Source organism: Mytilus galloprovincialis, chromosome 8 (genome assembly GCF_965363235.1).
Source record: "Mytilus galloprovincialis chromosome 8, xbMytGall1.hap1.1, whole genome shotgun sequence".
Classification (NCBI taxonomy): Eukaryota; Metazoa; Mollusca; class Bivalvia; order Mytilida; family Mytilidae; genus Mytilus; species Mytilus galloprovincialis.
Window position 1 is genome coordinate 56,172,031 of NC_134845.1, and position 13,594 is coordinate 56,185,624.

At 33.5% G+C, this 13,594-nt stretch overlaps 1 protein-coding gene across 2 annotated transcripts; it reads left to right on the forward strand.

Moving 5' to 3' along the window:
* Nucleotides 1-4,250: 4,250 nt before the first annotated feature.
* Nucleotides 4,251-12,303, forward strand: LOC143042246 (periostin-like). 2 transcript variants are annotated; one of them, XM_076214510.1, is made up of 6 exons: nt 4,251-4,498; nt 5,444-5,652; nt 8,226-8,421; nt 8,844-8,945; nt 10,225-10,338; nt 12,146-12,303. In XM_076214510.1, the coding sequence occupies exons 1-6, from the start codon at nt 4,354-4,356 to the stop codon at nt 12,271-12,273; spliced, it is 894 nt and encodes a 297-aa protein (XP_076070625.1). In that variant the 5' UTR covers nt 4,251-4,353; the 3' UTR covers nt 12,274-12,303. The 2 variants fall into 2 exon arrangements, with proteins under 2 accessions (XP_076070625.1, XP_076070624.1); XM_076214509.1 differs by having other exon boundaries at nt 4,256-4,498; nt 5,444-5,664.
* Nucleotides 12,304-13,594: the final 1,291 nt, after the last annotated feature.

The following is a 13,594-nucleotide window of genomic DNA, read 5'->3' on the forward strand; positions in this document are numbered from 1 at the left end:
GACAAAAAAGCGACTTGATTTCCTTTCTATAGACTTTGCCTGTCTTGTAATATATGATGAAATTGATGCAAGAATTTACCACCTGTGGAATGTAACCTACAGACATTGCAACTTCAAATATATTACTCGTGTATTTATAAGGCGTCATTCCTATAAAAATGATGATCATCAATATTCCAGTAGGCAGCTGACAGACGAAAAATGAAAATGTTAGAAACAAGAGCGTTCTCGTGACTTGCATCTCTTTCTGATTGGATGTTACCTGCGAACTTGTAGTCATTTTAACGCGACGCCTAGCGGATGTCAAAACAACACCTCCGGTTATTGTACTGGATAGCATGACTCCAAAAACCGGAACTAACTTGAACAATGTGGCCATGGTTACGTAGAAAGAGTCCGAAAACGCTTCATTCCTTCCAAGTTCCGTTGGTTGAATTATAGAAACAAAACTTGCTGTTTTATTAGAGTAAATTTCTTTTGTCCGATAAATAAAGAGTAATGGCAGACACATTGTAAATGTAAAAATATAGACAAATGCAACAGCAATAATTCCATATTTCTTGGAAGAGTATTGCTTAATTTTCATTGGCTGAAGCACACAAAAGAGCCGCTCCAAGGAAATCAAAAGTGTGATTGTATTACCAATGCGTGCAGGAATAGCGTTGAAGTACGTATCAAAGTAAGGAATAACTTGTATTCTCTGCTGAATAGTAAATGGGATTTGATAGTACGAAGACGCTGTAGAAAGTGAGTTCATGGCAGCAACAAGTAAAATTATATTATCAGTAATAGCCAATGAGAAGAGCAAGACAACGGTTGATGTTATCGTTTTAAGCTTGTAAAACATTATGCAACAAAGAGTATTTAGAACCAGTCCGACAAGCACTAACACCGGGATGATCCCACAAAATGTTAATGTCTTAATTAACTGGACGGTTTCTTTGGGTATGACATAATATCCGGATCCTGTATGTTCCGTTGCATTCGACATCTGAGTCATCTGCGTCTGTTGTACGCTTCCATTCATTGTAAATCTAATATTCAAAGGCGACTGATATTATTTTCAATGTCTGAATGTCTGAATGTCTGAATGTCCGAATATTTAATGTAACAAACTGATGATAACACAAGACTGTTTTGTTTTTATGAATTTTCTTGACTAAAATTCTGATATCAAAATGAAGAAACAGCAAACACCAAGCTTGTTTCAACAAGTCATATACGCCCGTAACCGATCAGTGCAATATTTATATCAAACGCTTGTCACATAAAAATTTGTGACATAAACGTACTAAGCAAAATAATTGAATTCAGTACGGGATACATAAAGTACAAACTCTTTCCATATAATTATAATCACGTGTATTATAGAACGCAATTTCCAATAAGAACTCGTTAGTTCTGAGTACACTATCAGATATTGTCTAGATACCCTATAATTTTGAGGATAGATAACAAAATTCAGAATTAACATTTATTTTAATTTTCATAAAGTTTGTAATTGTTTGCTTTTATGAAATAGTATTCAATAATCTAAAGTACCTTTTATCTCTTTGGCCGTTTGTAAATTTTGACACAAGGGTTACAATCTTTAATTTTACCAATCTATCAAAGACAGACAGAATTAAAATGGTTAGTGCAATTTTCGTCTTCGTGAGCTTGCAAGCTTTAATTATAGCATAGGCAAAAAATTGCACTAAGATAATAAGGGTCTTTTTATGCATGGTTCGCTGGTTAAGAAAGTTATATAAAATGTATTAAACAAACAGTTATTTGAATAGTGTTACATAAAAAAACGTTTCATAAATAACAGAATGTTGACTTAAAAAGATTCATATAATATATAACATTGCATAGAAATAAGAAGATGTGCTATGGTTGCAAATGGGCCAAATTGTAATTGCAAAGATAAACTAATGACCAACAACTGCATGTAAAGATCACCATAGGGTCTTCACCAATAAGCAAAGCAAACAGTGTATGTTCATTTTTTTTTTTATATAAATAAGGCCGTTAGTTTTCTCGTTTGAATTGTTTAACATTGTCTTATCGGAGCCTTTTATAGCTGACTATGCGGTATGGGCTTTACTCATTGTTGAAGGCCGTACGGTGACCTATAATTGTTAGTGTCTGTGTCATTTAGGTCTCTTGTGGACAGTTGTCTCATTGGCAATCATACCACATCTTCTTTTTTTTTTATATATAGTTGATTTTAAGTCGCAATGGGTGTCACCAGCTCAGAACTCAGTACGGGCTACACAAAGGACAAACTATAACTTTCCATATAATTATAATCACGTGTATTATAGAAAGAAATTCCAATAAGAACTCGTTAATTCTGAACATACCACCAGTTATTGTCTAGAAGCCCTATAATTTTGATGATCAATAACAAAATTCTGAATTAATATTCATTTTGATTTTTGTAAAGTTTGTACTTGTTTGCTTTTGTAAAACATTCTATAATCTAAAGTACCTTTTATCTCTTTGGCCGTTTTTAAATTTTGACACTAGAGTTACAATCCTTTATTTTACCGATCTATCAAAGACAGACAGCATTAAAATGGTTAGTGCAATTTTCTTCTTCTCGAGCTTGCATGCTTTAATTATAGCAAAGTCTTGCACTTAGATAATGGGGTTCTTTTTATGCATGATTTACTGGTTAAGGAAGTAATATATAATGGATTAAACAAACAGTTATTACGGACATGATTCATATCAAATCTTTCTGCTTATAAAATTTGAAATTGTTACGAAACTAAGGTTTCACTGAACTACAGGTTAAGTTAACCATATTAGATTGAATTGGTTATCTTTGATATTCCCTTTTAAGTCATAAAGCTTTTAAACTGTTGCAGTTCTTACACATCCTTGACTATCAAATGTTCAACTTTTGTCGTAGTTGATTACGTTAAATCCAAAAAAGCGATTCGGACGTATGATATTTATAAAGTATGGTTGTTTTTTTTTAAGACAGACAGCAACTGACTAAAATCAAAGTATAATAGGCTCCTGACTTAAGATAGACAGTGACAGAGAAGAGCAAGGATGAACCTACTTATGATAGATTGAACGCCTCCCTAACTAGAGAAAGTGGCTTTACGACACATAAAAAAAAAAAAAAAACACGGTTAAAGTCACTTGGACATATCATCATATTTGTAGATAAAAACATATAAAAAATTATTATATAAAACATATTTACATTAAGAGTAATTGAAATGGAATAAACAGAAGAAAATCAGATCACTCAACATTTAAAATGTAGAAAACTACTAGAAATTAAAAGCCTTTCACGTACATCTGTAACTTCTATTCATTGTTTTTTGTTAAGTCTTTGTGTAGGTTTTCTCATACCTACCACCAGTTAAAAATGCCCATGGGGGTTTATGTGAAAGATTGCTCTAACTTATAGTCCTTAAAGACCTATAAAGGGGCTTTCAGATTTAATTCTTATGTTTATTTTTGGTTCTTCTTTCATTATTAAGTCTAAAGTCATGACGGAATTGATTATTTTGTTTTAAATTGTGACCAGTGGTCAACATTATTCTGTCCAAATTTCTATTTGGGAGCTATCATGGCAAAAATCAACCGCATATAGTCACAGTTTGCAGGTTTGTTTTCTGCGTATTAGTGGAAAGGTGATAAATATAAGTTGCAATAACTTGTTTTCCAATCCATAAATAAATTATTTATGTTTAAACATAATTAATCATACATATTTATTCGACATGACTCTCTTTTACCGATTTGAATGAATTCCTACATTCATCAAGTTAAAGTAATTAACACACCTATGTAGAATGTTCTGGATGGGGTTTACAGAATAGAGAATAATGGGAAATGATACACAGTAATAAGCAGAACAATAAAGACTAGAGAATAATAGGCCGATTTAAAAAGAATACAAAATGAAGGGGTGCCAAACTTTAAAGAATAGAGAATACTTGGCAGAATTTGCAATTAATGTACAGAGAAAAAAAAGGCTTGAAAAAATAGATAATTTATAATCCAAGGACGCGTCTCCCGAATCTCGTGTAGTCATATTTCTACGCTCTTATTTTCAATTACTGACTCTATATGTAAAATCTTTTTGTCTTACTTCTATACTTTTTATAAGAAATCTTCTGAGAAATACCCTACATGTTTATTGCAACGTGAATACTATTTCCTATCTATGATGTCAATTTCGTAAGAGAACGACACGAAATCAACATTGCTTAGGTAGTTAAGACAGGTTCTTATCTCTTGGGTTCACAACATATGGTCAAATCGAGGCGGTGTTAAAATTTGTTAAATTTGTAAAGATTATAATTTTCAGTTCACATATCCCCACTTAGCCATTTTGGAACAATGAAGTGCTTATTAGCGTTGCTGCCCTTTATCTGCCTGGCTTCAGCCTCAGAAAATCTGGTTGATTGTGCAAATGCAGCCAATTTAACAACATTTACCAGTTTTGTCAATTCAGCTGGATTAACCGATGTTCTTCGGGAACAAGGTAATTAATATTTTCACATTTAGTTTAAAAATCATATTTTTATTAAAACATTTCTCCTTGCTACAATGTATGTGTTATCGCTGATAAGAACAATACGTCGAAAAATATGACAATCGCAGTTCTCTACTAGATTTCTCGATTGTTACAGGATACGAAACTATACCGAAAAGGAGATGAATATAAATAGATTTTCAATATCTCGTCCGAAAAGCTCGGCTCTTCGTTAAAAAAGATTCCAAAGATGAGAATTATATTTGCTGCTTTCTCGATTAAAACTCGTTAGTTTATCAATTCGACTTCACACGTAGCAATGTCTGTACAGAAATACGTAATATGCTTTAATTTCTCATGAACACGAATAAAGAGTTAGAATATCAAATATTGTCGATGTTAGTAGACTTGAGTCGATTAAAACTTAAAGTGTGTAACTGTTAAAAAGATCTATAGACATCTAGTTTGTAATGTGTTTTTAAAAATATTGAATGTGGACCTATAGAGATTTTACTTGGTTTGCTGTGGTAGATTCCTGTCTTACTGACATATACCAAGATTTTATTTTATTCATACCATCTGCATCTTCTCGCCAGTCATATCGATTACACGGTGACCATACATTTACATTTACTATGTTTACCAGCAATATATTAGGAAGTTAAAGCTACTGTTGATTCATACTTGACAGATAACCGGATATAAATCTGATTTGTTTCGGAGGTTTAACACAATATGGGAATACATTATGTTCTCTCCAGGTCTGATAGAGTTCTACATTAAGGTTTTCTAAGTTACATTGTACGTGCACATTTTGTTTTGTTTTTGTGTGTGTGGGTTATACGATTAATGGGCATATCCTTGATCTCCTAAATTGGAGGTTAAAAATACATAACACTCAGATACATGCTGCATATCATGAAAGAAAGATAAATCTCCTGTACTTTCTTATAGGTCCATTTACCCTAATCGTCCCAACCAATGAGGCATTCGCGAAGCTTCCAGCAGCAACAGTTGCATCCTTACAGAAGGATTCCAGTGCCCTCGCAAACGTTCTCCAGTACCATGTAGTGAAAGGAAGTATCTACAGCTGGGACATGGTTTCCGGTGAAATTCTTAGCAGTTTAAATGGCCACTACATCCGAGTCTATGCACAAGCAAGTGTAGGGAAAACGGTACTATTTATTCTGCCATAGGCGACAATATTAACATTTTCTAAATTTACCACTTTTTAAGATAAAAACCTGGATAAAACAGTTATATGTTGTGTTAGTACTTTATTATTGTGTTTTAAAAATTAAAGCCAAATAGTATCATGACCAACTTCCAACGGAGCTTGTTTATGTTATCCTTGCCCACCGTCATTTTGCACCAAATTTATGAAATTTTGCAAGTCTTTTTGAATAATTCTCTAGAAAATATTTCAATAGGTTTCAAAATTTATTTTGTAAATATACACACTGCAGTTATTCATAGATAAATAAAAAATATATTGTACCCTTACATCCAATCACAGCGCTCTTAAGTTGACTTCCTACGCCCTGTCTTGGGTACACAAAAGGCCAACCTAATGCTGGGAAAATTAAATACTACCGTTTTCCCTGTAAGTTGCAACATAAAATGAAAATCTCACAATCTAAGAATTATATAAAAAATAGCGCTTTTCAAATTAGAATCAAAATAAACATAAACAAGTGGTGTTCATTTGGTAAATTGTATGTTTCTAACTGTATAACATTAAAATATACATACACTTATGAAAGAGTGCTTGTTTTTCTATCTTCCTTTCCCCCCTTTTTTACTTTTTTCTCTCAATTAATTTACCTGACATGTGACCAAAGATGTATTGAAACTTTGATTAAATTTTAAGCCATGAATTTCCGTTGTACATCCTAAATATAAAAACTATTGTACCTGCATAATACATGTACTAACCACATATTGATTTAAACACTACTGATGGAAGAGGAAAAAATGTTTATTTTAGTTGTTTTTTGTTCAAAGATATTTGTTTCTCCTAAAGAAAAAAGGAGGCGAAAGATTCCATGGATAGGGACATTCGAACTCATCAGTCGAAAATAAACTGACAACGCCATGGCTCAGATGAAAAAAAGACATGCAACAGTACACAAATTACTACATTACAAATTAAAGACTGTGTAACACGAACCCACCAAAAACTGGGGCTGATCTACGGAAGGGCTGAAAAGTGGAAAGGAATGTAGTTTCTGACAATTGCAAAGAACTAACTAGAGGCTCTAAAGAGCCTGTGTCGCTCACCTTGGTCTATGGGAATATTAAACAAAGCAAAAGATGGATTCATGACAAAATTGTGTTTTGGTGATGGTGATGTGTTTGTAGATCTTACATTACTAAACATTCTTGCTGCTTACAATTATCTCTATCTATAATAAACTTGGCCCAGTACTTTCAGTTGAAAATGTAAGTGAAAATTTACAAATTTTATGAAAATTGTTAAAAATTGACTATAAAGGGCAATAACTCCTTAGGGGGTCAATTGACCATTTTGGTCATGTTGACTTATTTTTAGGTCTTACTTTGCTGTACATTACTGCTATATAAAGTTTATCTCTATCTATAATAATATTCAAGATAATAACAAAAAACGGCAAAATTTCCTTAAAATTACCAATTCAGGGACAGCAACCTAACAACCGGTTATCCAATTCATCTGAAAACTCCAGGGCAGATAGATGTTGACCTGGTAAACGATTTCACCTCCTGTCAGATTTGCTCTAAATGTTTTGGTTTTTGAGTTATAAGCCAACAACTGCATTTTACCACTATGTTCTATTTTTAGCCATGACGGCCATCTTGGTAAGTTGGCCGGGTCACCGGACATATTTTTTTAAACTAGATATCCTAATGATGATTGTGGCCAAGTTTGGTATAATTTGGCCCAGCAGTTTCAGAGGAGAAGATTTTCTAAAAGATTACCAAGATTTACGAAAAATGATTAAAAACTGACTATAAAGGGCAATAACTCCTAAAGGAGTCAACTGACCATTTTGGTCATGTGGACTTATTTGTAAATCTTACTTTGCTGAACATTATTGCTATTTACATTTTATATCTATCTATAATAATATTTAAGATAATAACAAAAACCGGCAAAATTTCCTTCAAATTACCAATTCAGAGGCAGCAACCTAACAACGGGTTGTCCGAGTCATCTGAAAATTTCAGGGCAGATATATCTGGACCTGATAAACAATTTTACCCCATGACAGATAGATCTTGACCTCATGAACAATTTTACCCCATGTCAGATTTGCTCTAAATGCTTTGGTTTTTGAGTTATAAGCCAAAAACTGCATTTTACCCCTATGTTCTATTTTTAGTCATGGCGGCCATCTTGGTTGGTTAGCCGGGTCACCGGACACATTTTAAAACTAAAATACCCCAATTATGATTGTGGCCAAGTTTGATTAAATTTGGCCCAGTAGTTTCAGAGGAGAAGATTTTTGTAAAAGTTAAGGACGACGGACGACGGACGCCAAGTGATAAGAAAAGCTCACTTGACCCTTTGGGCCAGGTGAGCTAAAAAGGGATGACACCAGATCGATCGAAATCTTTCGCAATGAATTGTGTAAAAAGTGCGCTGTACATTTAAAAAAAATTGATACATTGCTTTTGGAAATCATTGTCTATATTTGAAACTGTAATTAAGGGTAATCTTTATATTAAATTTCCTATATGAGTATCTCTTTTGTAGTCTCTGTATTTCAACCAAGCTAAAGTAACAAAAGTAGATCTACAATGCTCAAACGGAGTTATCTACCTTGTTGATGAAGTTCTAAATGTACCAGAAGGAACCATAGTTGACGTCATAAAGAACCCAGATTATAACATCAGTGGATTTATGGAATTTCTAGAGGCAGCAAAATTGACTGATGTCTTCAATAGAACAAGTATGGAAAACATTTTCCATTTATTAAGGGATCACAATTACAAAAACTTGAAAAATATACTATCAAACAACACACGAAAAGAAATAAAATATTGTTCAATTACATTTTCGGTGTATCTAAATTTAAAATATAATTCATCGAGTCTACAAAAAAAAAAGAAAAAAGAAAAAAACATCTTAATATTTGAGAAATTATTTTCGTCATATCATTGCATTTTTTTAGTACGACGATGACTAGTATATAGAGGTAATCAGGTGTCTCATTGGCACTCACACCACATCTTCCTATATCTATAGACTCAAATCGATCGATTCTTCTGCCATGTATATGCCCCTTTCTGCAGTATATCAATTTTGTGTCTGAGGAGTCAGCTTATGATTATGATAATATAATAGTTGTACTTTCTGTCTTTTATCTTTAAGGTTCACAGAGATACACAATGTTTGTTCCAACTAATGCTGCTATCGCTAGTCTGGATGCTGATTATATCACAAAATTGAAAAGCAACTACATTTATGCTAGACGTAAGTGAACCAATAATTGTACTTAAATGTTACTTGAGGTGTCAGACCACCACTTACTCCCTCCAATTTAGAACGTATGTAAAAGTAGCCCTACTCTGACACAAAATAGTGCTTTTGATGTCATTAACTACTTACATTATAAAGTAACCAACGCAGAAATGAAACTTTTTGTGAAAGAGTAATGTTTTAGACCATTTTGAGCCAATATCCACTTATGTCTATTAGTTTGCATTAAGAATTTAGGATAAATGCACTCCATAGTATACCCATAAAGATTTCCAGAAAACCAGGGGTTAATTTTGAATTACCCCTTAGAAGGTCAGTGTTTTTTCTTAGAAGACTATAAAGGATGTTGAAAATTGGCATGTAGAAAGCTGATACATGTACAAATCAGGATATACCTGTTTTTCATGAAGTTAAACTGAAACTTAAATATTTTAAAAGATGTGAAAATTGCAGAATTTGGTTGGAAAAGGTAGGGATTTTTAAATTTGTGGTCTGACACCTTTAGTTTCGAGATATTTCGTTTTACCGCGTCTGGTTTCTTTTTACACACAACTGAAAGTCAAGTGATAACGTCAATTTTTTAAAGCACTGTTGATATCAATACAACATCGTCTGCATAAAAACACAAACAAATAGACGAGCCGCTTTACGAGAAGTTTTCACCAAAGCAAGCAGTTCAATCAACAATAGATAGCATGCTCGACTATTTCAATGGGAAATTCCCAAACAAAATTTCCCTTATATTATGTATTTTACAAAGATCACTGAATTTAAGACAATCAGTCAATTTTTGCTGCTATCTTTGGCTGTGATATTTTTTACTATTTGGCTAACCATGTACAGTTTACCTGGTAATTTTTATTCCTGAAACAAGTCTAGCGAGAACTATATTCGCTTTTTTACGGCTATTACAACATAAAATGTATCTGCAAACAACTATGCTGTAAAAATGATCCTCTCCTTTCGGTTTGCACACAATGCCTTTTTTTTTTATTTTACAAAACATTGGGATTTTCCAGTCTGACGTGATAACTGAATTTGTTACGTTAGTTATGTCTAGGAATAGCAAAAATTCCAAACGATGATATAGATTAAAAGTCGGGAAATATAGGGGTTGCTAGGCAAACATATTTAAACTAACTAAGGAAAAAACTAGAGGAGTTCTTAAAGTAAGAGAGAAATGTAAAATCTGGGCAGGGTACTGTACCTTTTCAATTAACTTCGTTTATTTGCTGTATAATGTGGATTCAAATGACGTCTTTGTTTGTTTCAGATATCGTTGATTATCATGTTCACCCAGGAACAATCCACGAGAAGAGCTTAGACCATGCAGGAACACTGTCTACAATGTACAGGGGACATAGCATTAGTGTTACCGTCGATAGCAGTAAGATTTTGTTTTCTATATATAGATCTGATGACAGATGTTCTAATTTTGATGATATTACCATAAGGCTTGTATCCGATGATACACTTGAAAAGGGTTGGTGACGGTGTTTTTATGAGTATAAATATAATGATTCACACTTAAAAGTTTTGAATTTAGTAATTTTGGCAGTTACTACAAACCGGCGAAGAGATGGAGCATATTCCATAGTATCTGTTTTAACAAATCAAATGTGTCAAACAACTGGGAAGATTTTATATACTATCCTACACAAATTGTCAACGATTTTACTATTATTCTTTTTAAAATAAAAATATTTTTCAATGTTACATATTGCTGTGTTTGCATATTTTTGATTACTCTATATTCGCATAATAATACTATACTAACTCTACTACTCTTTTGTGGCTTTAATGTTCTTCAACATTACATACGTTATAATTATTTTGCTTTTTAACTGTTTGATTCGAGCGTATAATAACAGCGTCACACATCAGAGTATAGCACCGACGTACGCCGTAAAAAGCCATGTGCAATGCCAATACGCTAGTAATTTTGGACTCGGTTAATTTGTCAATCATATCTGTATTGTGTGCACATCAAGCTTTTAACGTCTTTCGGGCGTACGAGAAGCGTAAATAAGCGTATATCGGGCGTTGAAGTAACGTATGTTTGCTTATATATGGCGTTTGTCTAAAGCAGTTGAAATACACGCTACACGCTACGAAGGAAAAGCCTTCCTTTGAACGTAATTGTGACGCGTCCCGGTCTTACCTGGGACGATTATCCGTGCTTTCTGTGTGTCTGGGACGTGTAATTACGGTGTTTTTACACATGGCCTTGTAATTTCACGGACATACGCCACTAAAAATATCACAGCACATTTCGTTGTATGTCAGAATACGTTTTTGATACGCCACGATTGTGTTTTATAACTCAACAGAGCGCTTAAACTACGCCAGTCGTATGTTACAAACACTCCCCGCAAACGTCCAAGTAAAAGACCAAGTAAAAGTCGAACGATCTTATAGCGTATACAACTTGCCCTAAACGTGTCTCAAACGTAACTGTAGCCTTTTGATACGCGCTTGTAAAGTATATAGTACGTTCGTGTAGCGAACAGTTATACGATTGAGAAACGCTACAGCTAGATGAAAATTTTCATGCCGCATAAAAAATTCCTGGAGTTATGCGTTCACATAGCGTATACTCTGCATTTCGACGTACTTCAAACTTATGCAACGCGCGTGTTACGCTTGTTAGTGTTCCTGTTGCGTGCACTTAGTCAATTTTCTCTGTACGTCTGGTGCACGTCGGTCTATACGCCAATGTTTGACGCCGGTATCACTGATGAGTATTTTGAAGACTAAACGCGCGTCTGGCTTACACAACCATAAGCCTGGTATCTTTTTCCCCAAATTAGTGTTGTTATGTTAAAGGATGCTCTTTTAATACATTTGAACTCAAATTAAAATTAGGACAATTGTTTCAAAATACACCAAACTATTGATAGAACCTCACTAGTTTTACTTACTTTTAGGAAATGTCCCTTATGTAAAAAAAAAAAAATCATAGGAAATTGGACCAATCTCTTTGACATTTTGACTTTTTTACTTCAAGTCCGATCTTTTCCAGTCTTCTGTCGTTGCAGTTACTTCTGACATGCGCATCTGATCAAACGGGTGAAGGTCATTCCAAACATGTGTATCAACAGAGATAAATGTGGGCATTTTCCAATGATACGTTGTGTTATTATTTTCGCCATTTCATGACATCAATAACTTATGTTATCATTATTTACTTTTAGATAATAACCCTGTCTTGAATCATGCAGCTACTCTCCAGGTTACCGATATCGAGGCTGAAAATGGCGTTGTGCACATCATTTCACATGTTTTGATTCCAAGCACTCTTAATCCAGGAGTTGTTGGTTAAAATCATAATCAATAAAAGATTTGTACTTGGGACTGTGGAATCTAATTACATGCATAAACATTAAATTTTCGAATTAGAACTGTATATTCAACATGTTCAAGGCACATAAAATTTAAAAAAGGATTTCGATGCCCAATTGAGATTCTTTAAAGATTATTTTTGTTTGTTCATAATATCTATACTCCAAGTCTTCGAGTAACATGAGTAAGGGCTTTTTTGAACCACTCTCTCTGCGTGTGTGTTCGTTGTTGCGAGATCGTTGGCGAACTGCCCCCTTTTTTTTGAACAAGAAGAATACTTCATACGTTTGGTTTATAGGTGATAATTTGATTCAAAGTTTTAGTGGTATATGCATAAAAAACCAGAGGTAAAGCAAAAAACCAAGTAAAGGAAATACGCGTGGGGCATACATTCATTAATTCAAAATAGTTTCCAGAATTTTCGAACAACAAATTTCAATTAAACATGTTAAACCATATCCGTATTTCATTCCAGTATGCATACCACTTGTCTGATAGTACCCCCGGGGACTAATCGATCCTGTAATTCAGTGGTTGTCGTTTGTTTATGTGTTACATATTTGTTTTTCGTTCATTGTTTTACATAAATAAGGCCGTTAGTTTTCTCGTTTGAATTTTTTTACATTGTCTTATCGGGGCCTTTTATAGCTGACTATGCGGTATGGGCTTTGCTCATTGTTGAAGGCCGTACGGTGACCTATAGTTGTAAATGACTGATACATGTCTCATTGGCGATCATACCTCATCTTCTTTTTTTTTTTTTTATATATATCATAATTGTGTCTACCGGAAGAACTTAGTGAGTTTTATTTCCCTGTCAAACAACATATATTCATGATACTGTTCTAATTATCTATCGGATTTTTTTACTAAAAATTCCAATGGCTCAATATCATCAGAATTTTATATGTAATAGTTATACCCAAAGGTTATAAAAAGATGAAAAGAAACTACATCCGCGTAGAAAATTATATTATGCCCAAACTCGGTTTCCTTCTTTTGTAATTCGGTTTCCTTCTTTTGTAATTCACGAATATCCTATTTCCTAGAATGGAAATGGGTAATATGTCAAAGAGTAAACAACCTAACCAATCCAAAGAGCAGACATGCATGCTTTTACTGATACATTTCGTTCACTTTTGAATATAGAAATAAATGCAAAGTTTAGTAGTTTTGTTTAGAATAATGTTGTGTTGAACATTGACAATTGACTTTTTCTGCATTTACATCATTTATTCAAATCAAGATAAGTTCTGAATTACACAACTCTTTTATGACGACACAAACCATTTAAAGCTTAC

Excerpts from the sequence above, each read along its gene's own strand:
- LOC143042246 (XM_076214509.1), top strand. The coding sequence starts at position 4,354 with ATGAAGTGCTTATTAGCGTTGCTGCCCTTTATCTGCCTGGCTTCAGCC. Across the intron at positions 8,422-8,843 it reads TGATGTCTTCAATAGAACAA|GTTCACAGAGATACACAATG; the intron begins GTATGGAAAACA and ends TTTATCTTTAAG. Across the intron at positions 10,339-12,145 it reads TAGTGTTACCGTCGATAGCA|ATAATAACCCTGTCTTGAAT; the intron begins GTAAGATTTTGT and ends ATTTACTTTTAG.